General features: G+C 52.8%; 1 protein-coding gene across 7 annotated transcripts in view; it reads right to left on the reverse strand.

Moving 5' to 3' along the window:
* Positions 1-25115, reverse strand: part of GABBR1 (gamma-aminobutyric acid type B receptor subunit 1) — a 29702-nt gene extending 4587 nt beyond the window's left edge. For 2 of the 7 annotated variants that reach the window (XR_002345556.1, XM_013977570.2), the window contains exons 1-18: positions 25016-25115; positions 24508-24589; positions 23617-23820; positions 22681-22866; positions 21310-21330; positions 19669-19829; positions 16190-16324; positions 15653-15823; positions 14502-14603; positions 13665-13730; positions 13050-13241; positions 6913-7155; positions 6231-6294; positions 4626-4703; positions 2706-2856; positions 2118-2250; positions 724-840; positions 527-634 (exon numbers count right to left, since the gene is read on the reverse strand). Coding sequence is in view for 6 of the 7 variants with exons in the window: in XM_013977570.2 (XP_013833024.1) it covers positions 527-634; positions 724-840; positions 2118-2250; positions 2706-2856; positions 4626-4703; positions 6231-6294; positions 6913-7155; positions 13050-13241; positions 13665-13730; positions 14502-14603; positions 15653-15823; positions 16190-16324; positions 19669-19829; positions 21310-21330; positions 22681-22866; positions 23617-23820; positions 24508-24589 (2214 nt within the window). In the remaining variant the exon portion in view is untranslated. Of the gene's footprint in view, positions 1-526; positions 635-723; positions 841-2117; positions 2251-2705; positions 2857-4625; positions 4704-6230; positions 6295-6912; positions 7156-13049; positions 13242-13664; positions 13731-14501; positions 14604-15652; positions 15824-16189; positions 16325-19668; positions 19830-21309; positions 21474-22680; positions 22867-23616; positions 23821-24507; positions 24590-25015 lie in introns of those variants that run through there. The other 5 variants (XM_021097909.1, XM_021097908.1, XM_021097911.1 and 2 more) reach the window with 5 other exon arrangements.

Below are 27270 nucleotides of genomic sequence, written 5' to 3' on the forward strand. Positions count from 1 at the left end.
GACCCCACTCTTGATCCAGGAGCATTTGTCTGAACACCTTGGAAGTGCTCGTGCCCTGCTTCATTTTTTTTTAGGGCCCCACCTGCAGATATGGAGGTTCCCAGGCTGGGGGTCTAATCAGAGCTACAGCTGACAGCCTATGCCACAGCCACAGCAACTCGGGATCCAAGCTGTGTCAGCAACCTACACCACAGTTCACAGCAACCCCAGATCCTCAACCCACTGAGCGGGGCCAGGGATCAAACCTGTATCCTCATGGATACTAGTCGGGTTCGTTACCGCTGAGCCACAACGGGAACTCCATTCCCCACTTTTTACGATGTCTGAAAGTCTGCCCATCCTTCCCAGATCCCCACCCCTCCCCTTCTTCAGGTGAGCCCCCCTCTCATGGGGCTCCTTGGGGGCAGGAGGTAGAGCCGCTGAGGTGTGCAGGGCTGGAAAGCACCTCCCACGGCAGCTCTTCTCCTCAAGGCCACACCCAGCCCTGCCCGGCCGCCTGACCCCAGCGCCGCCTCCCCAGCAGTACCTCAATGGTCCGGTGCAAGGGGTCCACGATCTGCCAGATGGCGAGGGTGAGGACGTCCATGCCCACCAGCAGGCCCACCGTGGCGTACAGCTTCCAGGGCTCCAGGGTCTGGGCGAACACACAGCATGGGCATGTCGGGCCTGAGGGGGGTCGTCCAAACCCGAGTGCCAGGCGCCCGGGGGCGGGAAGCTGCTCACCTTCCTCCACTCCTTCTTTTCCTCCTTCTTTGTGAAGACCGTGTGGACCCACCAGATCTTGGTGAACATGGAGCCGTAGCCCAGACTAAAGCCCAGACCCAGGAGCCAGAGGCGGGCCTAGGAAAGGAGAGAGGGCACGAAAGAACAGGGTCGGGAGGCAGGTGGGGCTGTGGCCAGGCTGGGGCGGGGCTGCAGGAAGGACAGCTGACACGGATGCAGGATGCAGGATGGCAGGATGCAGCCAGGAGCGGCCAAGGAGGGGCAACGGCCGGGCAGGGCAGAGTCTCCCCATCTTTCACAAATTCCTCCCTTCCACCCTCTACTTTGCCACCTGTGTGACCTTGCCAAAAAACCCTGGGTTTTAATGCCAGTCACTTCTGACGGGTCCCCAGTGCCGACAGCTTGCAGCCCGAACACCTCCGGCTGTGGCACCCGCCTTTCCGGGCTTGTCTCCCCCAGGCCCTCACCTGCCCCCCCGTTGCAGCCATGCTGAACTGCTTGTTCACCCTTGACCTACTCTCTTTTGAGTCTTTTCTACCACAGGACGTTCCCCTGCCCCTGGAATAACCATCCATTATGTCTCCAGCTGACAAAACCCCCTGCGCCCTTCAGTCTCCAAATGCCGCCTCTGGCAAGGTCGGCCCAGCTGCTCTGGGAGCGGCTTTCTCTTTGCTCCCACAGCAGACCCCTGCTCCGAGACCTCTCAGACATCACTGCAGCTAATCGTTTACCTCTCCCCAGCACGGGTCTCTCCGGGACAGAGAGCCTCTGAGGAAGTGCCTGTGCGTACAAATGCCACATGCACAGATGCACCACCAGGGCGGGCACGGGCCAGAGCAGAGGAGTAAAGGTGAGCAGGGAAAGGACATGTGTCTCCCACCACCGTAACAGAGAACCACACAAATCTCACTGCTGAAGCCAGCCCTCCTCCGCAGCCCCAGAAACTTGCATGTATCTAGGGTCCCACAGGGTCTCCTCCCGGTGTCAGTGGTCCCCGCCCCCAACCCCTGCTCTCCCTTCTGTTGCTTCAGATCCCCGCCTCCGTCCTTCCAAACCGCAGCTAAGGCTCCCACGGGAAGATGCCAATTCTTGCTCTCGGCCCCCATGCCACAGACAGGCCACCATTGTCCAAGGGTGCTTTGTGCAGGCCCCCTTCCATGGCCTTCAGTACCTCCCGCCTCTCCTCTGCAAGGCGTGCCATGGCAACCTTGGAAGTGACAGGCGAGTGACAGAATGAAAAAGTCTGGAGGCACAGAAAGAAGGGACGGAGCCAGACAGAAACCAGAGGGGCCATGTCGGGAGAAGGAGCAGGGACAGGGCAGGGAGAGGAGAAGAAGGAAAGGCAGGGCCTGCAGGGCCCAGAAGGTGCTCCTGGGGGGCCGGAGGGTCCTCACCTGGCAGACGAAGGGGAACTGGCCTCTCCCGATGTGGTAGCCGTCCAGGCCGAGGGGGAAGACGGCAGCCAAGGCCAGGGAGCAGCCCACGGCAGTCAGATTATTCAGGTTGGGCTGGGAGTTCTGGATGTAACTAGGGCAGAGGCGGGGAGGGGGGAGAAGAGCAGGCTCGCCCCTCCTCTCCGGGGAGGCTCCAGACCCCAGAGGCCCCGCAACAGCCTGACCCCCACCTCAGGGCCGGGGGACAAAGGCAGGCAGGCTCAGAGCAGCAGTGGGGGCCTCGAGAGCAGGCCAGCTGGGCCACGGGCTGGCGAGGGCAGCACTCGCTCCATTTAGAGCCCTGCCCAGCGTCCCCCGGCCCTCGAGGCTTTTTCACTTTTCCGTTAGCCGCCTTGGAGCAGAGATGGCAGTTAGAGCTGGTCTCCCCCTTTTCGTGCCCAGTAGTCACTGGGAAAGCGGTAATTCAGAGCGGAGACCTCAATGACACATGGCCCGGGGGTGACATGGGTGTCCTTGTCACTCCCTTCAAGCAACACAATTGCCTTGGAGCGGCAGACAGAACAGGGAAAGGTCAGAAGAGAAACTTACCGGACGTGGGAGTTATAGATGTTAAAGGACAGACAGACAACAGCTAGGACAATGCCCAGGCTGGAGAGGACGGAGACGGAGATAAAGAGTTTCTGTGACAGGAAGCGGAACGTCTTGATGACCAGGGTCTGGTCAGCTGGGGGGGACCCTCCTGCATGGCACAGGGGAGGGGGGAGAGAGGAGGGAGGAGGGAGGACAAAGGCATGAAGGTGGGACAGGAAAATTCGGGGAAGGACAAAGTTGCTGCGCACCCAGCTCTGAGTGCTGAGGACAGGAGGCCCTAACTGCCCTGACGAGGGGCTGCTGCAGGCAAAATGCCCTTTGATGCTGGGGTTCTTAGGAAGCAATCAGAAATGAGACAAGTGTTCCCTGGTGGCACCACATGTTAAGGATCTGGCATTGTCACTGCAGTGGCTTGGGCTACCGTGGGTTCCATCCCTGGCCCCAGCACTTGCACATGCCTCAGACTCGGCCAAAAGAAAGAAAAGAAAAAGGAAAGGAAAGGAAAGGAAAGGAAAGGAAAGGAAAGGAAAGGAAAGGAAAGGAAAGGAGGAAGGAAGAAAGAAAGGAGATGAGAAGATGGAGCTACAGGCTGGGCTGTATCTGCAGTTTTTTTTTTTGGTTACTATTTGCTCTTTGTGTTTCTCCATCTTTCTTACAGTAAAGGAAAATGGAGGGGAGAGAAAGGGATACTGAGAAATAAATTTTATGAGGTCTCTTATAACAAATCAAAAGCTGCAAAAGACAATCATAAATTCATAACGTTAAGGTGCCTCAAAGTACCTACTGGCCTCCTAACCTCAGGAGGTTGAAAAAAAAACTAATCTGATTTTAGCCCTGGCAGGGTGATATTCCCAGAGGTGTTCTTAAGTTATTATTAAAGGGGAGCTCCAACTTGTCAGAGTTCACACACACAAAAAAAGACTAATTTCAATTAGCTTAGCTTAAAAAAAAAAAAAGTGTAATTTAGGGCATACAGCGTTTATAGCAGTACAGGACACTGTCCTAAATTCAAATTATTAAAAAAAGAAAAAAAAAGTCAAAGCTCCAGCAGTGCTGAGAACTACTAGACGTGAGCTGGGAGGGCAGAAGGCAGCTGTGTCCATGGCCGAGCCTGCCCTCCGTCCTTAAGATGCTAAGCCATGGAGTTCCCATCATGGCTCAGTGGTTAAGGAATCCAACTAGGAACCATGACGTTGCGGGTTCAATCCCTGGTCTCGCTCAGCGGGTTAAGGATCTGGCATTGCTGTGGCTCTGGCGTAGGCCGGCTGCTACAGCTCCAATTAGACCCCTAGCCTGGGAACCTCCATATGCCGAGGGAGCAGCCCTAGAAAAGGCAAAAAGACCAAAAAAAAAAAAAAAAAGACGTCAAGCCTTTGCTTGCTCACAGGAGCCCTGTTTGCCCACCGTGGATATCCTCCCCGTTGCCTATTATTTGGCCCACGAAGCACAGAGAGAACACACTTGCTTCCCTTTTCTCTTTAAAAAGCACATTTTAGCAGAAGACAATTAAATGAGGTTCTGCATCCTCTCCTATGGTTTAAGCAACAATTTCCTGACAAAGATGAAGAGGTAACTGGAGGCTCAAAGTAGCTGTTCAGATACATCAAGTCAGCCAAACATCTGGGAAACCCAAATGGAGCTTCCATTTCCCACCCCTGCCTCTGATCCGCAGTCGTCCCAGCAATGTACTATTTTTAAGAGTGCATTGCTACCAACTGCCTATTCCCTCGCCAAATACGCCAGCCTCCCCCACCCACGTCTTGGAGGTTTTATTCTCTTTCTCTTAACTCCAGCTCCTGGCCCTTCCCCCCAGCACTTTTCGACCTAATGGCAGCTACCATCCCACCTTCACATGACCCTTTTTCTTAATTGCTCAGAGTGGTTGAAGGAACAATATAATAAACAGGATCCACGTACCAATCCACTTATCCGTTTTGGACCAGGAAAGGTCATCCTTGGTGCTGTCATAGTAGCCAATCTTCTTGTAGCTGCCACCTGGACAGATGGCCATAGAAGGTGTGACCCATGGGTAGCTAAAGAGTTGACCCCAAGCATCCTCAACCTCCCACCTCCCTAAAGCAGTCCTCCGTGTCTGTATCCGATTTTCCCTTTACCTGAGCCCCTGAAGGATACTTGGAAGGACCTGGGAGTCACCTGAATCAGCAACCTGACTTCAAAGCACTATAGGGTGGACCCCAAGCCAACGCAAAAAAATAAGAATATCTTATATGCTTAACACCCTTCAGCGATGATGGCTCCACAGGGTGTCTGCCGCCCATTCCACGGGCTCACACCTCTCAGCAAGATGTCTCTCGCTGTGATTCTGGCTTCTAAATCTTTAAACATGTTTCTGCTTACTCTCCCTCTCATGATAGGAAGAATCACAGGATCTTTTTCCCCAGAGGCTTTCATTTTAATTTTAGAAATTTCTCTTCCGTTGACTTGGCTTCTAATTCCTTAGACAAGTTTGCATCTGCCTCTTAAAAAGCCACAAAGTGAAATTCAGTCACTCCTAAGATTTCTCGAGCTGTCCCAGTTACCATAACTTTTCCTTCTAAAGGCAGCTCACACCCCTTTGACCATGGCTGAAGTCCATTCCCTCTTGACCTGGTTACAAAGAAGATCTGAGAGGATGTGGGAGGGAGGGAAAAGGAAAGAAGAAAACTTTTCACGGGAGGCCAAGAAATGGTTCTTCTGGCCCTGCTATAAGAGGCTGAGAGCAGGATTGGAGTTGAAAACTAATTCAGAAGTTTTGCAAATCTGTTAAGTGTGCTAAGTTATCAGAAAATACCATCTACCATCTAAAGAAGCCAAACTATATATACTACAGAAAAATTAGAAATAATTTGTTCACATATGAAGGAAATGCAATGGATTCCCTTTAAAAATATCAGGTTTCCTAGAGTCAGCTTTTCTGGAGTTCAAGAGTATGCCACTGTGAAGTCATTAACCACTCAACTCAAGCCACTGAAAGAAAATTTCTCAATTTTGTTTTTATTTTTATTTTAGGCCTGCAGTTGTAACATATGGAAGTTCCCAGGCTAGGAGTCGAATGAGAGCTGCAGCAGCTGGCCTTCACCACAACCACAGCAACGCCAGATCTGAGCCTCCTCTGCAACCTACACCACAGCTCACGGCAACACAGGATCCTTAACCCACTGAGCGAGGCCAGGGATCGAACCCACATCTTCATGGATACTAGTTGGGTTCGATTCCACTGCACCACAGCAGGAACTCCTGGAAATTTCTCAGATTAAAATGGGAGCCACTGGAGGAAGCGAGTGGCTGTTTTCAATTTGCATGCCCTTCTCAAGAGCACAACCACTGCAACTCCAAGAAACCCACCCATAGCTAAGCTTTTTATCATCATCATCATCACTGTTATTTAAAAGCTTGATGAAAACAGTTAAAAGAATGGGCAGGAGGTAGGAAGGTACCAAGGCAATTTTTGACGTCTCCTGGTCCCAACCCAGCCCAGCCCAGCCCCTGACCTCCCCGTCCCCCTCACGCCCCAGCGCTCACCCTGCAGCTGCTCGATGAGCGTCCATGCCATCCGAGAGCCACTGGCATCAAAGACCACATGGCCCTGAGGGGGAGAAACATGTGGAGGAAGGCAGAAGGGATAAAAGCAAGAGCGAAAAGAGAACATCAGGGACTCTTTGAATCCTTATGTTTTTGATGTAATTGAGCTTCTGAATGAATTCTATTTATGGCATCTGCCTGCATATAGGACATACCCCAGATGCCCATACCCTAGATTTGAGAAACATGATTCTTTTGAAAAGAAGCTTCACCCAGGAGATTTGAATGAGAAAAATCCCCAGATAGAGCATCAGGGGACTGGCTTCTGGATGTGTGACCTGAGCAAGTCACCAAATCCCACCCAAATCAATACCAATTTCCCTACTTTTAAAAGAATAAGACAATCTTTCAGGCTGTTTCCTCTTTTAAAATCCTATCATTTTCATCTGACTCGTAAATATCTGGATGGAAAAGAAGTAAAGGGAGAGGTTGAAAGAAATGGAATAAACCATTTCCTTTCCAGGTTTCTGGGGAGTTTTGTGGCTTGGGGGTTCCCTGGTCTGAGGCTGCTTACTGCAGAGAGGTCGCTAAGATGCAGAAGGCATATTTCCAAGAGAAGGGGCCTCGGAGAGGCCTCTCTGGATGGAAGGGCGGGGTGAGGGAGGGGGCTGCTGTAACTCACAGAGACGCCCTCGAAGGACGAGGAGTTCATTGCCCGATAGATCTGGTCAGTTATGGTCTGGTTGTTGTAGTTAAAGTCTTCCAGGCGCACTCCCGAACGGCCACCCCCTCCAGACGTCTTGTTCAGAGCCAAAGCTAAGGCCCAGATGGCATCATAGGCCAGAGGTGCCTCCTGGAAGCCTCCTGTCTCCTCAGGGTGTCTTTTTAGTCTCTTGGTCAGTTTCTCCACAAACTCCTGGGATGTCTGGGAAGGAAAGAAAAAGGAGGAAAGGACTGGAGGAGGTGGGCTTCTGATTCTGGCTCCGGCACTTGGACTTGAACAGGTGGTTTGTGTTAAGGCTATCAGACTGAGCGTATGGGAGTTCCTGTTGTGGCTCAGCGGGTGAAGAATCCGACTGGTATCCATGAGGATGCAGGTTTGATCCCTGGCCTCACTCATTGGGTTAAGGACCTGGCACTGCCTCAAACTGTGGTGTAGCTCACAGATGCAGCTCAAATTCAGTGTTGCTGTGGCTGTGGCTGTGGCATAGGCTGGCAGCTGCAGCTCCAATTTGACCCCTAGCCCAGAATTTCCATATGCCTCGGGTGCAACCATAAAAAGAAAAAAGAGGGAGTTCCTATTGTGGCTCAATGGTAATGAACTCGCCTAGTTCCATAAGGACACAAGTTCAATCCTCACTCAGTGGGTTACAGGATCCAGCATTGCCATGAGCTGCAGTGTAGGTTGCAGACACAGCTTGGATCTGGCATTGCTGTGGCTTGGCCTAGGCTGGCAGCTACAGCTCTGATTCAACCTCTAGCCTGGGAATATCCATATGCTGTGGGTGCAGCCCTAAAAAGACCAAAACAAAACAAAACAAAACAAAAAACAAAAAAAAAACAACAAAGCATATGCACTTTCAACAGCTTTAACTGTATCCTGGGTTCAATGGCCTTAATGTACACAGCTGTGAGCTCAGAACTGCAAACAGAGAAGTTCTATAAGCAGATGCTCTGCAGAACAAAGGGCAAAGGACAGAAAACAGAGAGAGAGAGCAAAGCAAGAGACGTGGCTATCCCAGCCCTGGTGTGCTCGCAGTCTTCAGACTTCCCCCAGTAGAGCTGATGCAAGAACAGCTCCTCCAGTTCTGAAAGAGCCCAGAAAAGATAACACCTCACCAGCCTTCATCACTCTGCTTGTTAACCAGGAAGTTTTTTCTTTGGTGTGCTACTTCCTGCCATCCCTGTGTGCCTTCAGTTCTCTGTCTCTTGGAGGGTTTTCAGAAGACCGGGGACTGCAGAAACATCCTTCACATGTTTGAAGTCCATTATTCAATCCCTATCCACAGCCCTCCCTACCCTCCATCCTCTCTTCCCAAGAAAGCCAAAAAGAGTAACAGCTCCTTTAACTCTGTCATGAAATGGATCAAGAGATCCGAATTTCCACGGCTGGCAGTAACACTGTTTGGCTAAATGACTGTAAGCAATTTGCTTCTGTTTTTGGAAATGCCTTCCATATAATGGGGGATCACTCTGCTCTTCCTTACCTCCCAGAAACGAGGAAAGGCTCAGCAGCCGCCCCCTGGCAAGACACGGGTAATACACAGGGCCAGGGCCCAATGCAGTTTAGGTCTGGCGTGTACGGACATGCTCATACTCTAATGAAGGAATGAAGCGATAGATGGAGTATAAATATAAATCTGTGCTCCCAATGCCCTGCCCACTTTTCCTTCTAGTCAACTTTCTGGAGCCATGGGGGAGTGGGAAATGCAAAGGACAGGCAGAGGGATGCAGTGGAAGCAGCCTGGGCTTTGACAGCAGGCAGGCCTGGGCTCGACTCCCCTGGAGGACAGGACCGGGTTCTCCTCTGTTCTTAATCCTCAGCCCCCAGCACTGTGGCCGGCCCGTAACAGACAAACAGTAAGTGTCCGTTGGATTAGGGCAGTGAGCATACTCTGTCTGGTACTGTAATGGTGGACACCTGTCATCCTGCGTTTGTCCAAACCCACCGAATGTACAACACCGAGAGAGAGCCCTCTGTAAACGAGGGACTTTGAATGATATATCAGTATAGGTTCATCAACTATAACCACTCTGTTGGGCAATACTGATAATGGGGGGAAGCTATGAATGAGTGGGGCGGGGGGCATCTGGGGACTCTCTGTATCTCCCTCTCAATTTTGCTGTGAACTGAAACTGCTCCAAATTGTCTTTAAGAAAAATGTCCATGGGATGGATCAATGGAAGGATGGATTCTAACTAATCCACCTACCTGCTATATAATCTCAAGTAAGTTATTAAACCTCACTAGTTGGTTATCTGTCTTTACAATGGGAATGATATTAACCACCCTGAAGAGTTATTATGAAGATGAAATAATGATATGTATGGAAAGGTGGATATAAAGGAAGTTACCTTTTCTTTTTGTGAATTTCCCTCTCTCTCAACCTTATCTTTGTTACTAATATTCAGATCTATCATCCCAGCTCAATATTTCAGGGGCGGTATCTCCAACTGTCTGTAAGGGATTTGTAACCATATAATCAATAATCTGAAATTTTAAATATCTAAGATTAAGTTCTAGTTTTTCTCACTCCCAACCCTCCCAGGATGAGACTGAAACCTTAGAATCACCTTAGACTCTTTCAAATGACTAAGTCCTCCTAATTCTTTTGTTGATATGTTTCATTAATATCATCCTTCCTTATACAGAATAATGTTAATAATGATAGTTAACATTTATACTGTCCTAGTAAGGACATAGTACATACTAAGGTACCTTTTTTTAAGGCACATATATCAGCTTATTTAATTCTCAGATAATCCAATGGGTAAATACTTCTACATGCCCATTTTAGAAAGATATAAGGGAAACGAGGCACAGAAAAGTTTCACTGGCCTGAAGTTATACTGCTAGTATGTGACAGAGCTGGGATTCAAACCCATTCAAAGTCCATACTCTTCCCAACTACCCTTCATGGCCTCTGAAATGTTTCTCTCCAAGAGCCTCTGCTCAGCAGACAGCAGTGAGGCTGGGACTTTCAGTAATCCTCAGCCTCCAAGTTCATCCAACCTTCAGTTCAGAGTAAACACTGCCTCCGAACATCACCCAGACGGGCAGGGAATCACCTGCTCTGCGTGATGCCAGCCCCTGCCCAGATCCACAAATTCTCTGCGGGCTCCAGGTCCTCGCCACTAACACACTTGGCCACTGGGAGCACCACCCGTAAAGTTACCCCCAAAATCTCTCTCCCCTTTGGGTCATCAAAAGATGGTTGCAATTTTTCAAATGGAAATGCTTGAGGCAGCTTAAGGAAAACCAAAAAACAAAAATTCCACAACCCATACTTTAAAAAACTTATGGTTTCCAAAGGAGACAGGTTGGGGGGGTGGGGGTGGAAATGCTGTAAAACTGGGTTGTGGAGTTCCCGTCGTGGCACAGCGGGAACGAATCTGACCAGGAACCATGAGGTGGCAGGTTCGATCCCTGGTCTTGATCAGTGGGTTAAGGATCTGGCATTGCCATGAGCTGTGGTGTAAGTCGCAGACATGGCTTGGATCTGGCGTTGCTGTGGCTCTGGCGTAGGCTGGCAGCAACAGCTCCAATTCAACCCCTGGCCTGGGAACCTCCATACGCCGCGGGTGTGGCCCTAAAAAGACAAAAAAAAACCTCAAAAAACAAAAAAAAACTGGGTTGTGATGATTGTTGTACAAGCATAAATATAATAAAATGCATTGAGTTAAAAGCCAAAAAAATATATATATATATATTCCACAACCTGTAGAAATTAGTGAATCGACCAAGTGCAAATCTGTGATCCTCACTGTAAACAGTCCTGCTGGTTGTCTCTATGCAGGGGAACACATTCACAACAGTGACCTAAAATGTGTATCTCGAGGTAGCTTTTTATTTTGCATGGTACTCAGGTCTGAGGGGACCTCTATCCCAATCAGAATTTACTCACCACCTTGTCCCCAGGCATACTGCTCACACCTGACTCAAGCACAGCTCCAGCCCCGAGCTGTGTTTCTCCAAAATCATCCTAACCCACTCTCCCACATCTAGCTCCTAAAGGCTCTATCTCTAAGCCAGGCTTTCTCAATCTCTGCACTTTTGACATTTTGAGCAGGATAATCCTTTGTCGTGGGGACTGTCTTATACACTGCAGGGCGTTTAAAAGTCTTCTGGCCTATTCATTAGATATCAGTTGTGACAACCAAAACTGTCCCTAACACTCCAGTCTCTGACTGAAAACCACTGCTCTAATAGGCCTCAAAGCGTGGTTCCCCAGACCAGTAGCATCCACATCCCCAGGGAACTTGTTGAAATGTAATTCCCAGTCCCCACCCCAGATCCACTGAATGTGAACCTCCAAGGGAAGAGCCCAGTTGTCTGTAGACTAACGAACCTTCCGGGTGGTGCTGATAGAGGCAGTTTGAGAACTACTGATCTAAACATAAGGCCATCCTTACAGAGGGAAAGCAACCCTGCTCCTTCTCTAAATCTCCTTGGCTCACCCCTTGTTTCTGATCCACTTCTCTTGTTCCTGTTTGATTCATCTATAACCTCTTCTCTAGTCAACTGTGAAGATGGCTTCCACCCTCTGAAAAACCTTGGCCTCTTTACCTGGCATTTTAGGCTACCAAGCAAGTCAAATGATACCTCTAAGCCTCAAAGATGGGCACCATCTTTCTCTAGAGACCAAGAGCCAGGAAGAGCCCCTCCAACTCATCCTGCTCCAAAGCCTAGAGGTCCCCCTCCACCCCCAACCAAGTCCTCTGGTTCCCTGCTGTAGGGCAGAAGTCACAATTGGCAGGTCCTGGGCTCAGGGCAACAGTAAAGTTTCTGGCTTTGGTTACCAGCTCCTCGACCTCCCCAGGTTCTCAAGGACAACTTACCTCTCAGGGGTTCTACAGAGAAGTGACCTTGCAGAATTTTTCCATTGTATTTTTCAACCAAGATCCCTTGGAAATGTCTCAAGATAGTATCCGTGATTAGAGTACATGTGACAACTGACCCTTCCATCACAATCCACTGGCAGGATGAAGCTCCTGCATCTCCCTCTCCCCTGCTCAAAAACTGCCATCTGCTAAACAGTGTTAGAGTGAGACCTCAAGGTTTCCCATGGGAGGGCACAGTGGTTTGGAGTGAGATTCAACTAGAATTCAATTCTGGCTTCACCACTCCGTAGCTGGTGACCTGCAATAAATCATTTGACCTCTCTGAGTCTCTATTTCCTGGCCTATTAAACAGAAAGGAAAAATCTACATCAGAGTATTGCTATGAGGATCACTGAAATCATGTATCTGAGTGCCTTGCTGACTACATGGAAGCAATTATTACCACAGGTTTTTAAAAATAAGATACTCAGGTGGCTTTACAACCATTCACTCGCCCCTAGCATGCTCTGCACAGCAGGAATTCCAGACAAGAGGCTACACTTGGCATAATTAGCAGACACACAAGTTGCCCTATCAAGGGCGCCCCAGATTCTGGTTCTCTCTAAGATGTAGTGCTCCACAAGAAAAGAGTCTCCTCACCACTCCCACAACCTTCTCACTCATGCCCCTCACCTGTGGGCTGACTCCCCCAACAGAAAGTGTGCCTTTTAGCCCCAGGTCCATCACTAACCAGCTCTCTAGGACTCACTGATTTCAAAAGTCCCCTCTACATCTAAAATTCTGAAAGAGAATCATTAAAAAGCATCAGAAGCCAAGCTAATTGAGTATTAACCAGGAGTGAATATTAAGCATCTCTAAAGTGCTCTGAAATCACCAAGAAAATAAAATGAATTTTTGCCCAGGAACAGAGCTCCTGTAAAGGTATGCTGGCGGATACAGCATCTATATTATCATTAACGCCTCTCCCTCATTTGCCTTCTTGCCAGCTGCTCCTTGTTTCCATGGTAACAGCCCTGCAACTCATGGGGGCCCTCTGAACACACCACTCCCCTTACTCTCTCTTTCCTGCCCAAGGAAGTCACAGCAGAGGCGGAATCCACAGGAAACACAACGCAAACAGGTTCAGGGTGGCAGAGGCCCCTTGCCTCCTGCACCTCCAAACGCCATACCTGCTCCCCTCCCCTAAGAGCCCCACCACCCCCACCCTGGTCTCCTCCATCTGCCCAGGTGCCAGCTTCTAAGTCCTCACGCACTCACCATGTTGGAAATGCTGCGGGTGTTGGCAGGGTTCAGCATGACAATCTCAGTGGTGATGTGGCCTTCCACCGCCTCGGTCATCTCGTCCACTGTGCAGTTGATGGACGGGTCATAGATCTTGAACCAGTTGTCAGCATACCACCCAATGAGGAACCAGACGTACTTCTTCCCGAAGAGCCGCTCCTTGTACACCTGAATATGGGGCGGCGGGGGAGAGGGGGCTGGGTCTTTGTTCCATGTCCTTGTCTTATCTCTCAGGATTCAGAGAAAAGCGGAGAATAGAAAAGAGAATCTACAAGTCTTGGGGTAGCAGGGAAGGCTCGACTACTCTTTCCAAATGCCTCCCCATGCCCCGGCCTCTGTTCCTGAGTGGACTTTTCCAGCCAGACAGGAAAGATGGGATTCACAGGCTCCTCCAGAAACACAAAGTGAGAGGGAAAGGAGACCTGGAGAAAGTGTCATGTGTCTGAAAAGCCAAGATACAGAGTCAGAGCCAACAGGCAGGGATTTCCTATTAATCCTCACCTCCAGTCACCTGCTCAGGGATGCAGAGAAGAGGTCCCAGGAGACACCCAAGCCCACCCAGGCCCCTCCCGCCTCAGATTCCAACTCCACCTCACAAAAAACCTTCCGGGCTTCAGTCTCATAGAAAAGTCCCACGATGATTCGGGCATCCTGGCGCTATGGAACAGAGAGAACAGAGCTCCTGAGAGACGCCGGGAAATGCCAGAGGGGCTAAGCCCAGCACTTTCACAGCTTTGATTTCCTGTCCCAAAGTGCTTAGTGCAGGGTTCTGCTCAATGCATAGTGGATAAATGTCAACTAGAAGATGCAGCTGAACTTCCCCAGGAGATGCTACTGCCTCGCAGATCAAAATTATGTGACTTGATGCAGGTGTTAGCTGATGCTATGATGGTGATCAAATTGCAATATATAATTGTACCAAATCAACACATTGTACTTTTTTTTTTTTTGTCTTTTTGCCATTACTAGGGCTGCTCCCGCAGCACATGGAGGTTCCCAGGCTAGGGGTTGAATCAGAGCTGTAGCCACAAGCCTATGCCAGAGCCATAGCAACGCGGGATCCGAGCCATGTCTGCAACCTACACCACAGCTCACGGCAACGCCGGATCCTTAACCCACTGAGCAAGGCCAAGGATCGAACCCGCAACCTCATGGTTCCTAGTCAGATTCGTTAACCACTGAGCCACGATGGGAACTCCAACACATTGTACTTCTTAAACTTATACAATGTCTTATGTCAATTATATCTCAATACCCAAAACAAAAACAAACAAAAAACACGCAGCCTGTCCCTGCCTCACTCTCATTTTCAACCCACCCCTGTTCCCCCAACCCAGACCCTTTCCTGGCTGTACCCCCACCTTGACCCTTTCACCCCTCACCCCCACTCTTCCACCCCCGACCCTCCACCCCCGGCCACCATCCTACCTTAAGATTTTTGACAGGCACAGCTGGATCTGAAAAGAAACTCTGACGGAAAGTTATCTCGATTCCAGCCTCCTTCACCCGTTCCTCCAGGTCATCCAGAGTCTTGAGTGGGGGTGAGGAACAAACAGGAAAAACACAGGGCGCAAAGACCAACGGCGTTACCCAGACTGCATACTCAGAGCAAAGGAACAGTGCTTCTGAGCCTGCCCTCAACAGCTTTGTCCCCAGTGGGCGGAATTCAAAGGAAAGCATCTGTCCTCTTAGGATGTGGCTTCCAACTGGGAAGGGGCTTGGTGAGCCCCTCCTGAGGCTCTGTGTCCAGGGAAGTCACCCCGTCACCCCACTCCCACCCACAAACGGAGGAAAGGAAATCAGAGGCACCAGAAAAGGGTGAGGCAGGGTCTGCTATAGCCAGGATGATGTCAACCTCAAGAGGCAGGTGGGCAGACAGACAAAAGGATCAGAGAATGTCCTGAGTCACTCAGAGAAGGCTGGGGGAGGATTAATGGCCCACTGAACATGCAAGTGACTAGAGGACCCAAAGAATATATAAAAGCGAGGGAGCAGGCTGTCTCCTTCGGTACCGAGCCAGGTGCTTCCCCTCTACCCCCACAAGCTCCCCCTTCCCCCCACCTCTCCTTCAACGTCCGCATCTCTGAGTCAGTTACAGACCATGTACATGCACATGTCTGTCTGCCTCTCTCTCCTCTCTTCTCTCTCTCTGTCCCCCCTCTCTATTCCCTCACTTCCCATCTTACACACACACACACACACACACACGCACGCACGCACGCACGCACGCACCACCTTCCTGGGGTGCCTCTGGAATCTACCCCCACCCCAGCTTCTTATCTCCTATTCTCTCCCTCATCTTGCCTCTCAAGTGAACCTGGGTCATTTGGGATCTATCTGTCTGGGGAGAAAAGCATCAAAGCAGGAAAAAAAAATCTTAAAACCAAAACATTGGAGAAGATCCTGGAAACTCAACTCATTCATTCCTCTGGCTACAGGAAGAACGTGCACTTAACCCACTTGGCACGTAGCATCAGTATGCTTCCATAAAGCATCAGGGTCTTCACCCCCAGTGAATCCGGGTCACGTGTCTCTGCACTGGGATTTGAGTGGAGGCCCCATCCCCAGCCCCTCCTCACCGAGGTGAAGACCTCAGTGGTCTGCTGGATGGTGGCGATCTTCTTCCAGCCCCACTTTTCAAAGAGCTTCACCCTGGTCGGATTGTGGAGTGTGGCGGACGGATGGGTTCGGAAGAACGTGGGAAAGCGTTGCCGGTTTGACAGGGCCGGGGAGCTGGAGCCGTAGGAAAGCTGAGGGAGATGGGATGGGGTGGAGTGTGCCCAGGACCGCCTGGCTAAGAGCTGCTGGCGTTCCTTCAGCCCTTCCCTGCCTCCATGTTCCCCTGCCTCAGCTCCAGGAAAAGTGGTTCCCCAAAGCCCACACCCCCCCCCATCCATCAGGCTGCTCTTCCACTGATGTGACTTCCGCTCCTTCTGACGGCGAGCAGGTCAGTAGCAGCCCTGCCGGGAGGCCGTCTAGCTCAGGTCTGCAAAGGACCCTGAATCTTGGAAGCGGGTCCCCTGCAGTCCCCTTAAATACAAGCCCACAATACACCCCTTCTTTAGGACAGCCCAAGAGGGGACAGGCCACCTTCTGGCCCCCAGGGGCCTGCTTACCACAATGAGGTTCCACATCCTGGCAGCCTCGGCCACGAGTGTGGAGACGGAGCTGCAGCCAGGCATGAGGATGATCTTGATAGGGTCGTTGTAGAGCAGCTCGTACAGGTACTTGGTGGCTTGGCCTGGGTCACACTGAACAAGGACAGAGGGGATGAAGGACGCTCTCCCATGGCTCCTCCTGCCCCAGCAACTCCTACTCTTTTCTTTCTCCCCAGCAACCTAGTTACTCCCCCAACTACCCATCCCTCTGCTCAAACCCTTCTGTCATGATCACCATGTCTTCTCCTCCCGAGTCTCCTTTCCCCTATTCTTGAAACACCCTTCTCTGTCTTCCACAGGCGCCTTATCCGCCCCTCCCCTGCACACCCCTCCAGTACATATGCAAATGCTGCCCTCCTTCCTCGCATCCGCAGACATCCCCCAGCCCACCTTCCCTCTCTCACCCCTCCCCTTACCCCAGGTTTCTATGCTCTGAACATCTGTGAGCAGAAAAGAGTCTGCAGGAATATGAATAAATATTTCCCCAAGTCCCCAGACAGCCTCCTTAAAGCCGTATTATGAAAAGTCCTCCCTCACCTCGAAAACTCCCTCTCCCTCCCCACCTGCCGGTTTTTTGTTTTTGTTTTTTTTTTTTTTCCTCCCGCTTCTTTTCAGGGCTAGAGATAAATAAACAGAAGAGAACAGGGACAAGCCCACCAGGGGCTTCTGGCTCAGCGATCCATGCCCTCCCACTGGGCCCTGACATTTGACAGGTTCATTAGAAAAAAAAAAAAAAAAGACACTGGGGGCGGAAGAGGGAGGGGAGAAACAGTGGAGGGAAGAGCTGGGGAGAATAAACAGAATGGGATGCTCCAGAAACCAGATGCTTTTAGGGGTGCCTGAAAGAGAGGAATGGAGCTGGGAAAGTAAACAATGCCGAGAGCTCCAGGGAGCTCCAGGGGCAAGGCGTGATGGGAGGAGGCGAAGTGGGGGAGGAAGAGCCAGCCCCGGACTCCCACTGCCTGTTCCCCTCCTGCTGAAATATGACATTTCAGAAGCTGCTGGAGCCCCAAAGGAAGTGGGGAAGAAATGGAAGCCAGTGGGGAGCCAGGGCAGAGGGGACAGACAGGAGGCACAGAGGACTGGGGAGGGTGATGGGGGGGGCAAGTAGAAGGAAATAAAGAAGACCCCCTGGTGCCTGCTCGCTTCCCACTGAGGCCTGACATTTGGGACATGGTGGGAAGTTGGAGAAGCAGAAGGCTGGCCCTCAGGACCAACTCTCTCCTGCCCACCCTCCTCCACCTCTGCTAAGGGCAGTGCTCTGTGTCTGCTCTGCTCGACTATGCATGCCTCCCACTTGGGCATCTCTGTGTATCTTTACCATTCCCACAGCCCATCTTCCTGCATCTATTGCTCCAGAACCTGCCCCCAGCACCCCTCCCTTTCCTGTCTGAAGGGAAGGTTAATAGGAACAATGAGGACATATAAGAACATATAAGATACAGACAAACAGGCAATGTAGGCTACCTGTGGGGGTAGCGTCTCTTCTGCTTCCTCGTTCCCTCTCTCACAGCCCCTTTCCCCTTTGAGCCTTATTCATGGCACATTTCCTCAGCCTCGTGATTCTCACCCCCTCCCCAGTAGACTTCCTCTGCTCTCCTCCCTCTCCTCTGCTCTCACAAGGAGCAAGGATCCGGATTTGCGGCAGGAAACGACACATTCCAGTTTGTCTGCCTTTCCATCTCCCCCTCGATGCCTCTGCTATTTTCTCCTCCATCTCCCTTCTCTCAGGTCCCCATCTGCTCCCCAACACCTCCAGGGAATCACCTGTCATAGTGGGTGAGCTTGAGCTCACGCCCAGGGCTCCCCTAGCTCCCATAAAGCCTGCACCCACCCCTCCCTGCCCCTCTCCCCGTCCTCCCACCCCCACCCCCAGAGCCAGTTACCTCTCTGGCTTTCCTAAGCCTGACTCCTCCATAGGATCGGACCCTCTTTCTCTTCCTGCCTCTCCTACCCTAACATCTACTTCTCTTCCCAGGAGCATCCTGGAGTTAGCTACATAGGATTTTTATTGGTAAAAATGCAGATCCTTGGGATTCATCCCAGACCCAGAAGTTAGATTCTGTATTTTTAATAGACTCTTCTGGTGAGGTGTAGGTACACCGAAGTTTGAGAATCACTGTAAAAGTGTCAGAAGGGATTTCGAGTTCCCTCTCTGAGTTCCTAAGAATCCTTGTGCCCTCATCTCCCCAAGCACCCTAACTTCAACTGCACTTCTGCTCCCTCCTCCCTCACACACTTATTTCTAGGTGCTGACTGCTGTTCTAAAGCATGAATACTCATGCCCAGTCCACCCCAGGTGTATCACCAGGTCCCCGCCTCTGCTGGCTTTCACTCTCCCCCAGCCCCTAAGTCTCTGGGGCCTCCTGTGACAGAAGATAGATTTGAGGTCCCAAATCTCCTTCCTTCCCTGTGCCACATCCTTCCCCATACCTCAGTCATCCAGCAGGGGATAGGGAGGGGAAAAGGACCTTATAAGACTGACTGTCCCCTACTATCCCAGACCCTAATTTTCTTACCCTCCCCCCTCCCTCTTCCCCACCTCCCTAATCGACATCCCACTTCCCTTCTCACCTCTTAGAGGCCATATTGCTGTAAGGAAGACAAACTCAAGAGCCAAGTCCCACAGGATCCCCCAGGATTTCCCGCTGTGCCCACCCCTCCTCCTAACCCCCTCCCCCACTGCTATTCTCTCCCCATCTCTGTCTCTTCCCTGCATCCTAACTCCTCACCATCCCCACACTCTCGGTGGGGCTCCTGTGCAGACCTCTCAACCTATTCATTTTCCTAGTGCCTCTGCCCATCCATTGACCATTGGCCTTCCTCTACCACAATATGCCATATGGTCCCACAGTCCAGGAATCCTCAACGCGGTTGGGGACCAAGGGGCAAGAGTCAGGTGGAGACCACAGCTCCCTGTTTGTCATGATAAATAAACAGGAGCACTCAAGTCCCTCAAAATTTTCCTCATTGGGTCCCTATTCCTTTCAGCTCCAACCTGCTGCCAGATTTACCTTGTTGCCATGGTAAATGTAAACCCCCGATCCAGCTCCCCGCCTCATTCCCTCCATCCCCCAACCCATCCCAGGGTTAGTTTACTCCCCGGAGGAACAGCATCGGCTGGGGCTGGTATCCTAAACCCATCACCAGTTTCTCCCACCACTCCCCAACCGGCACTTGCAGGGGTCTCCTGAAACAGAAGCGGCTGTCCTGCAGCCTGATTAGCCACCTTGAACCCCTAGACCCTCATCTTGAACCTCCAGCCCCTGCGACTCTCCCCAGCTCCCACACCCCCCCGCCCCCGCCCCATCTCCTGCTAGTCACACACGGGAGGGGTCTGCCTGGCAATCTCAGAAGCCACTCCGACTAAGGCACGTGCAGCTGGCCTCCGGCCCCTCAAGGCCCCATCTCCCACCCACTCCCATGTCCGGGGCTACCTTGCTGTCGTGGTGGATGAGCTTGAGCTCATAGTCCGGCAGAATGTCCCTGCGGCTATTCACGTCCTCCAGCGCCATCTCCACCGCGGGCTGACAGGCCTGGCCCCCCGGCCAGCCCCCGCTCATGGGAAACAGCGCCCCGATGTACACTGCGCGCCGTTCTGAGGAGGGGTGCGGGGGGACCCGCGGGTGAGGCCGCGGGAGATGAGGGGAGTGGGAGGCCCACACCGCAGCCACCCCCGCCGCCATCACCACCAGGATCGGTAGCGGCCACCCCACCCGGAGAGAGGGGGCCCCTGGACCCATGGCAGGGGGCGGGGGTAGCTGTTTGGGGAGGAGGAGGCGCTCAGGGGGGACACTTTTCCTGGGGAGGGCTGCTGAGGGGATGTCGGGGAGGCGCCTCCATTCCTGGTCTTGTGCGGAGGAGGGGATAGGGCCTCGGGGAAGGAAGCAGGGAAGGTTGGCTTCCTATGGCCCCCACGGCTCTGGCTCCCGCCACCTCCACTGCCACCGCGGACTCTCCTCGCGGACTGACTGACCGACCGAGGGGAGGAGGAGGAGGAGGAGGAGGAGGAGGAGAGGCAAGGCTGGGAGGGGGCTCTGACGTCACGGGCGGCGCGCGGCAGCGGGGGTGGGGGGCAGGGTTAGGGAGGGAGGAAGGGGCGGGGATGGAGGCGAGCGCCGCGGTGGGAACCACAGACCGAGCCGAGGGGAGGGGAGGGAGGACGCGACCCCCAGGGCAACGGGGCCGGACGAGGACGGGAGGGGTCCCTCCTAAGGGGACCTTAGGGGAGGAGGAAAGAGGGGAAGGGGCGTGCCAGGAGGGCGGGGTGGGCGGAGGGAGCCGCGGGAGCTGAAGCTCTGAGGAGCGAGTGATGGAGAAGGGGAGGACGAGAGTGGGACGCGAGAGAAAAGGGGCCGGCGCCTGAGCGTCTTCGAAGGGGTGTGAATAGATGGGGTGAAGGACTGAGGGTGGTGAGGGAGAGGGCGATGCGATCGGTTTGGGAGAGAGAATTGTGTGAGGAAGAAGGAGGGGTGGAGACAAGGTGGGGGTGACGGGGGTAGAGGAGGGGGGCCAAGGAGCTGGGTCGACCGAGGCGGAGAAGGGGTGATGGGAGAAGAAACTGAGATAAAAGAGTAGGGACAGGGCGTAGTTAAAGGAAAGGATGTGGGAAGGAGCTGGAGGAGGAGTGAGGCCTGGCCATGGGTGACACGGGTGGGCTGAAGGAGTCAGCAGGTGAAATCCTGGGAAGGGGGCAGGTAGGAAAAGGTTCCAGAGAAGGTCGGAAGAAACCCCACAGGGGAACAAGCTGGAAGCTCAGGGTCTCCCAGCACCCTGCCGCCCCCTGCTGGGGCTCTGCCATTTGGCAGCAGCGGAGTCTGGGAGGAGGCGGAGCCGAGGGGAGTGCAGCCAGGCAGGGAGATGGGAGGGACCGCAGCCCCGCAGAAAACCGGGACTGGAGGCTGGAAACAGGTAGGAAAGGAAAGGGCCGGCCGCGTACTGGGGTGGGTGGGGGAAGGTGGGGGAGGGTTGGGAAGAAAGAGAACCCGTAGCCTAGGGGCAAAATTCCCCGGGGGTGGGGGTGAAGAGTGAGGGGTTAGGGGATTGGCAGTGCACGCGAAGAGGGTTTCCGATCTCACCTGAGTGTGGCGTTCGATTCACTGGCAGCAGGAAAGACGGGGATCAGAGAAGAGTTACCAGTGGCGCCCAGCTTCCCAGGCCTGATCCCCAGCCCCCTCCCACACCTGTCCATGCCGAAGAAGACCGGGGAGAGCAGAAGCCTGCGTTTCTGAGGGGAGGGTGCCTGGGGATAAGAGCAAGGTGGGGCTGGGGGTCAGGACTTGTTGGTTTTCTTCTTTTATTTTTCATAGGAAAACAGAATTTGGGACAGGAGTGCCAACAGCTAAGACATGGGCAGATCCCGGTTTTGTGGAGCCTAAATATTATAAAATTGGGGGGGGGGTAAACTCTTTAAGAGAAAAAAATACCAGTGCAATTGGTTTTAAACTATTACTATTAAAATCTTACTTTTGCAATTTTTACAACCTATGACCATGTGAAACACATTATTAGGACCCTCTACATTATTCGAGTACAAGAAGCCTGTAGTAAGCAAGGAACACTGGAGCTTAAAATTCATTAGTTTCATAATAAATGCACCCCTGAATGGGACTCCCACTTTCCAGAATAGAATGGTAAACTACAAGCAGAATAATTAAGTTAGGTGAGGAAAGCCAGGGCCTCGCGAAAGAGTCTACAAAGGTAGGAGAAGCATGAGGTATGCCTGTATCCCAGGAAAGAAGGCAGCAGAGGGAGACTCTAGGTGCCCAGAAAGGGGGGAAGTTTGCAGAACTAGGTGGCAAAAGAGGGGGTGGTGGATATAAGGTGGATTTCCTTGGGGATGACGGAGGCTGCCTGGGAGGTATAGAAAAGGACTGTCCTCTTCCCATCCTATCCCTGGCTTGTCCTTAATGTTCTGACAATGCTGCCCCCACTGTCAAACCTTTTTAATTTTTACCCTGATAATTTCCCACCCCAGATATTCTTTTCAACCTTATTGATTTCTGTAGTATGACATACAATTTCTTTCTTAGTCTTTACCATAAGTCAGGTATACAATGAATGCAGAGGGATCGATTCCAGAAGGTGATGCATAGAAAGTTCTAAGTGTTGAGAAAGGAACTGAGGCTGAGAAAACTTGAGTATGTAAAACCTTAAGAAGGGTGGTGGACAGTGAGGTTCATAAAGGAAAGGAGAAAATGTGGGGGAAGATATTAAAAAGAGAAAAGTAAAGAAGCCCCCAACAGAGGTAAAGTGGTAACGGGGGACTGCAGGAGGAAGTTTGAGGCAGGGAGAATGGAGGAAAAGGTTGGGCCTTTTTTGGGCCTTTGCCTCCCCAAAGTCCCCCACTTTGTACAGCACCCTGCTTTTCCCCACCAGCCATTCCCACCCCACTCCCATCCTCTGACAAGCATCCTCATCAGCTGCATGCACGCAGCTGTTCCCCTCACCCTGGCAGTGGGGCTTGGGGGTGCTCCACTGGCCCTGACTACAGATGGTCCGGGAGCTGCCCACCAGATGGAAGTCGGGGTCACACCGGAAATCCACCCGGGCTCCGTCCAGAGCTGGGAGGTCCCCACCCGTCAGGAAAACCTTCCCATTTTCCAGGGTCAAGTAAGACTTGGAGCAGATTCGGACTGTGGAGACAGGAAAATAAAGAGAGAGGCTAGTTGGAGAAGATTCCTTCCCCTTAGAGAGCAAAGAGGGGATTCAGATTTGGGTTTGGGTCCACAGGAAATCAAGTGTAAAAAGGATTCACTTCTCTAGCTTCCTCTCTTCTCAAAACCCTGTAAGCATCCACCACACAATCAAAAAAAAAAAAAAAAAAAAGGAAAGCAAGCTAGCATTTCCATCATAGGAACCCAAGATGGAGCTATAAGCACATAAAATGGGATCTCTTCAAAGTCAGGTACAGTGGGTGGTTCTCTGGCTTTGAGATGTGTGGATGTATGTAACTTTAGATGCACAATCAGATTTGCCTTATTATAGTTGGCTTATAGTCATGTTAAAAACTGGGTGTTATTGGCGGCATAGGGTCTCTGCGTTGGAGACAGATATTAAAAAATGTGATGAAATCATTTTAGGATGTTTCTGCATAATCTGTCACTAATAATCCTCAAAGAGATCAATTCACAAGATGAATAGCCAAGTTATTTTCTCAAATAGTGGCCTACTGAAGGGAGGATGAAATGAAGTGTGCAGGCTGCTAACTTTACAGCCTTCAACGGCACACAGCAAAGTCCCTGTACATAGTGGTCTTTCAGCACATATACTGGTAAATTTCACTACACTGGATTTAAAGTGCTGACTTGCAGGCAATAAAGCTAAGTTTGAGGCAGGAAGAAGAACTGGCTTGAAGAGGGGAGGGGCTTTGCGAGGCTACTCACCACAGCGGCTGGGTGTGTCCATATCTGTCCAGGAGCCGTTGGCCAGGCACTTGCGGACCTTGGGCCCCACCACCTCGCGCTCCCCCCGGCACACATACTCAATCTCATAGTCCACGGGCAGGAAGTTGATCGCCTTCACCTGGTCCCGAGTCAGGCCCCTGTACCTGATGCCCCCTTCCCAGGGCGGGTGTATGATCTGGCAACCTGCGTCCAGGGGAAGGCGGAGAGAGAGGGAAGGTGGGGGAAAGGAAAAGGCGGAGTCAGCAGCCGGAGGCAGCGGGGGGCGCAGGGCGAGGTCAGTGGGCAGGTGGAGGACAGAGGGGATGGGATGGGGTGTTGGAGGGTGGGAGTGGGGGTGGGTACTGGAACCCTGGGCTAAAGGACAAAGCAAAATGAGCCAGGGCTAAGGCTCATCAGAGCGCCCACAAGTGGGAATAGAAGGGTGCTGGTTGGGATAATGGAGAAAAGTAATTAAGAAATCGTGAACAGATAGACTATGCGAGTGAACTTGTAAGACAGGCTAAAGGAGAATCTCAGCAGAATAAGGAGGAAAGGAGAGGGGGTCTTCTAATGCCACCTGGGCAGCAATGTGGAAGGAGGGAAAAGGCGGAACTGAGGTAGCAATGTGGGGCCAGGGAAGAGGGATGGGGTTGAGGAAATAACGTGGTGTCACAGAGAGGTGGCCTGGTAGAGTAATGGGGGGGCAGAGAAAAGGCGTGCTGGGTAATGACGGGGGGGTGATGGAAAGGAGGTCAGGAGTAGTAAAGTGGGGCCGAGCAGACGGGCTGGCCAGGCCGGGATGCCATGTAGGGCCGACCGGATAGCAGAGCGGATGCAAGGAAAGGGGGAGTGGGGTGGTGGGGTGCCCGAGGTCGCTGGAGAAGGGTGCACCTTCTGAGGTGGCGTTGGGGGTCTGCGCCCCGCCCGCGCCCGGGGGGCGGAGGAAGAGCGGCGCCAGCAGCAGCAGCAGCATCTGAGTGAGAGGCGGCCGTGAGGACGGGACCGAGCCCCGCCAGTGCCGGTCCGGACCCGGGAGGCGGCCCGGCCTCCCTCCGGGCCGCCTCCCGGGCTCCGACCCGGCTCAGCCGGGGGACTGGAGAGCGCCCCGCGGAGGAGGCGGGGGCGGAGCCCGGCGCGGGTGGGGGAGAGGAGGAGAGAGAGCCTGTCCCCACCCTCCTCCTGCCTCCCTCGGCCCCCCCACCCTCCCGGGACTCCACCTCTCACCACCTCCTCTCCCCCGGCCCCCGCGGCTCGCCCGAGCCCGGCTTCCCCACGCTCCCGGGCTCGGCCGCCTCGCCGCTCCCGGTTCCTTCCCCGCCGCTCCCCCGGCCTCCGGCTCTCGGCTCGGCCCTCCCGCGCGCCCCTCTCCGGCCCCGAGCCCCCCGGCCCTGGCTCTTACCTCGGCGCGCCGGCCCAGCTCCCCGGCTCTCCCGGGCCTCAAGGCCCCAGGCCCGGCCGCTCCTCCCCGCTCCCCCCCTCCTCTCTCCTCCACCTTTCCCCTCCTCCCGGCCCTCCTCCCCGCGAATCCGGGCTCCTGCCCGGCCAGGGTCTCCCCCTCCTCTCTCGCCTCCCCCAAACCCCACCCCCGTCTCTCCTTCCCCGGGGCGGCGGCGGCCGCGGGAGCGGGGAGCCGGGAGGGAAGGAGGCGGCGCCGGGGACCGGGAAGAGCTCCCGGGCGGAGGGAAGAAGGAGGGTGCAGGAGGAGACGGGGCGGGGGGAAGCGAGGGGGAGACCGGGGAGAGGGCACCTCCCACAACCCGAGCCCCGGGAGCCGCCCCGGATCGCAGCCCCGCCCTGGACCGCCCACAGCGCCGGGGGGCGGGCGGCGGAGGAGCGGGGCTCCGAGGCCTGAGAGAGGGACACCCGTGCACGAGCACACGCGCGGGGACCCGCGGGCTAGACGACTGGAAGCTGGGGTGGGGGCGAGGGAGCCCGAGCCAAAGGCCAAGGAGCTGACGCTGAGACGGGGAATCTGGGATGCAGGTGGAGAAAGACGGCTGCACAAAGAGGAAGGAGCCTGGTTCGGGGTGAGATGAGAGACTGAGGCCGAAGGCCGGATGAGAAGGAGATGAGGTGGGAGAGAAAGGAGAAGCCAGGGTCAGACAGGGGAGGGGGTGAAGGCCCGGAGCCACCTCAGCGCGACAGGAGTTGGATGGGGAAGAGACAGCTGGTGACCAGAGAGCTCTGCTACTCGCCTGCTTGGGGGAGGGAACGAGGAGAGAGGATTGGAAGCAAAAGACGAGAAGAGGAGCATCAAGGAGAGAAATTAAAGTAGGAGGGGAGGAGAAGAAAGAAAGAAAGCAATGAGCAAAAAGAGCCTCCAAGTGGGCAGGAGCCAGCATTATCTTCTCTACTCCAGCAGGGCCTAGCAATCAATATTTCTTGACTAAGGGAGAACTGGAAGCTCTCAAGACAGTCGGGGAAGTGCAGGCCTTTTGACGGTTCCGGAGGCTCCTGGCTATTGTCTGGTGGTGGAAGGTGTGTGCCTGTGTCTGTGTGTAGTGTGTGTGTGTCACGGCGTGCACGCGCGTGTGTATATTGTTCATGGGAGTGAGTCTGGGCTACCAGAGGAGAGAGAGGGCTCCTTCTGGGGAACGAGGCAGGGAAAAGCTTCTGGTGGGGAAAAAAGCCAAATACCATGAGGCTGATTAGAACTGATTCAAACATTTATTTTCTTTGGCCTTGCCCGGGTCACGTGGAAGTTCCTGGGCCAGGGATGGAACCCAAGCCACAGCAGCAACCCAAGCCCCGAAGCCACTGCAGTGACAACACCAGATCTTAACCTGCTGCCCCACAAGAGAACGCCTCCACCTTCAAGCATCTTGTAATGACTCCTTTACTGTGCTGAACTGAAATTCCCAGGATATAACCTACCTACATACATAACTTAAAAAAAAAAAAAGTCAACATGCTTCTCTGTAACATTAAAAAAAAGTAATTTGTAGTAAAAGAGTGTTTAATGTGTGAGTGTTGGAGTCATAACGAAGTAGGCAGATGCTTGCACTTATCCACAGAATCACAGGGTTGGAACTGCTACAAATGCAGGCTGATACAGGTGCTGAGTCGGTGACTCAACTACCTCCAGCATGTTGCCATCAATGAAGTGACTTAACGAAATGTTGAACAAACCCTTGGTTGCAAAGTCAATCTTCCCTGAATTTACACGGAACTGTAATTGCATTCCTAGAAAGTTCATTGCATATAAGACTTTTTTTTTAACTGTATTAAACTCTCAGCTCAGATAATTAAACATAAGTTTTCACCTACATGAATGTCCTAGGGGACATTTGAGCATGTGGAGGAGGCACAGTTCCATGCTGCAGGCTAGGCTTTGAAGAATATCATTCCCCTGCCCTGCCCATAAGAGCCCATAGTGCCCCCCCCATCATGGCAATTTCAAAAAGAAAGCCCACAAATCTTCAAAATGTTCCCTGGGAAGAGGTTGAGAACCTTAGAGCTAGAAAATGGGGAGAAGAGAAGAAGGAGTGGGCAGAATTTCTAACTGCTCAAAATGATAGCAACCCTTCCTCTGAGTGACCTGCTGTTCTCTCAGCAGGGCAGAACCAAAACATATGGGGGTCAACTAAAATTAAATTATTGACAGCACAACAGCAACAACAAAACATCCTATGGATGAGAAATTTCCCAGACTGC

This window comes from Sus scrofa, chromosome 7 (genome assembly GCF_000003025.6).
Source record: "Sus scrofa isolate TJ Tabasco breed Duroc chromosome 7, Sscrofa11.1, whole genome shotgun sequence".
NCBI lineage: Eukaryota > Metazoa > Chordata > Mammalia > Artiodactyla > Suidae > Sus > Sus scrofa.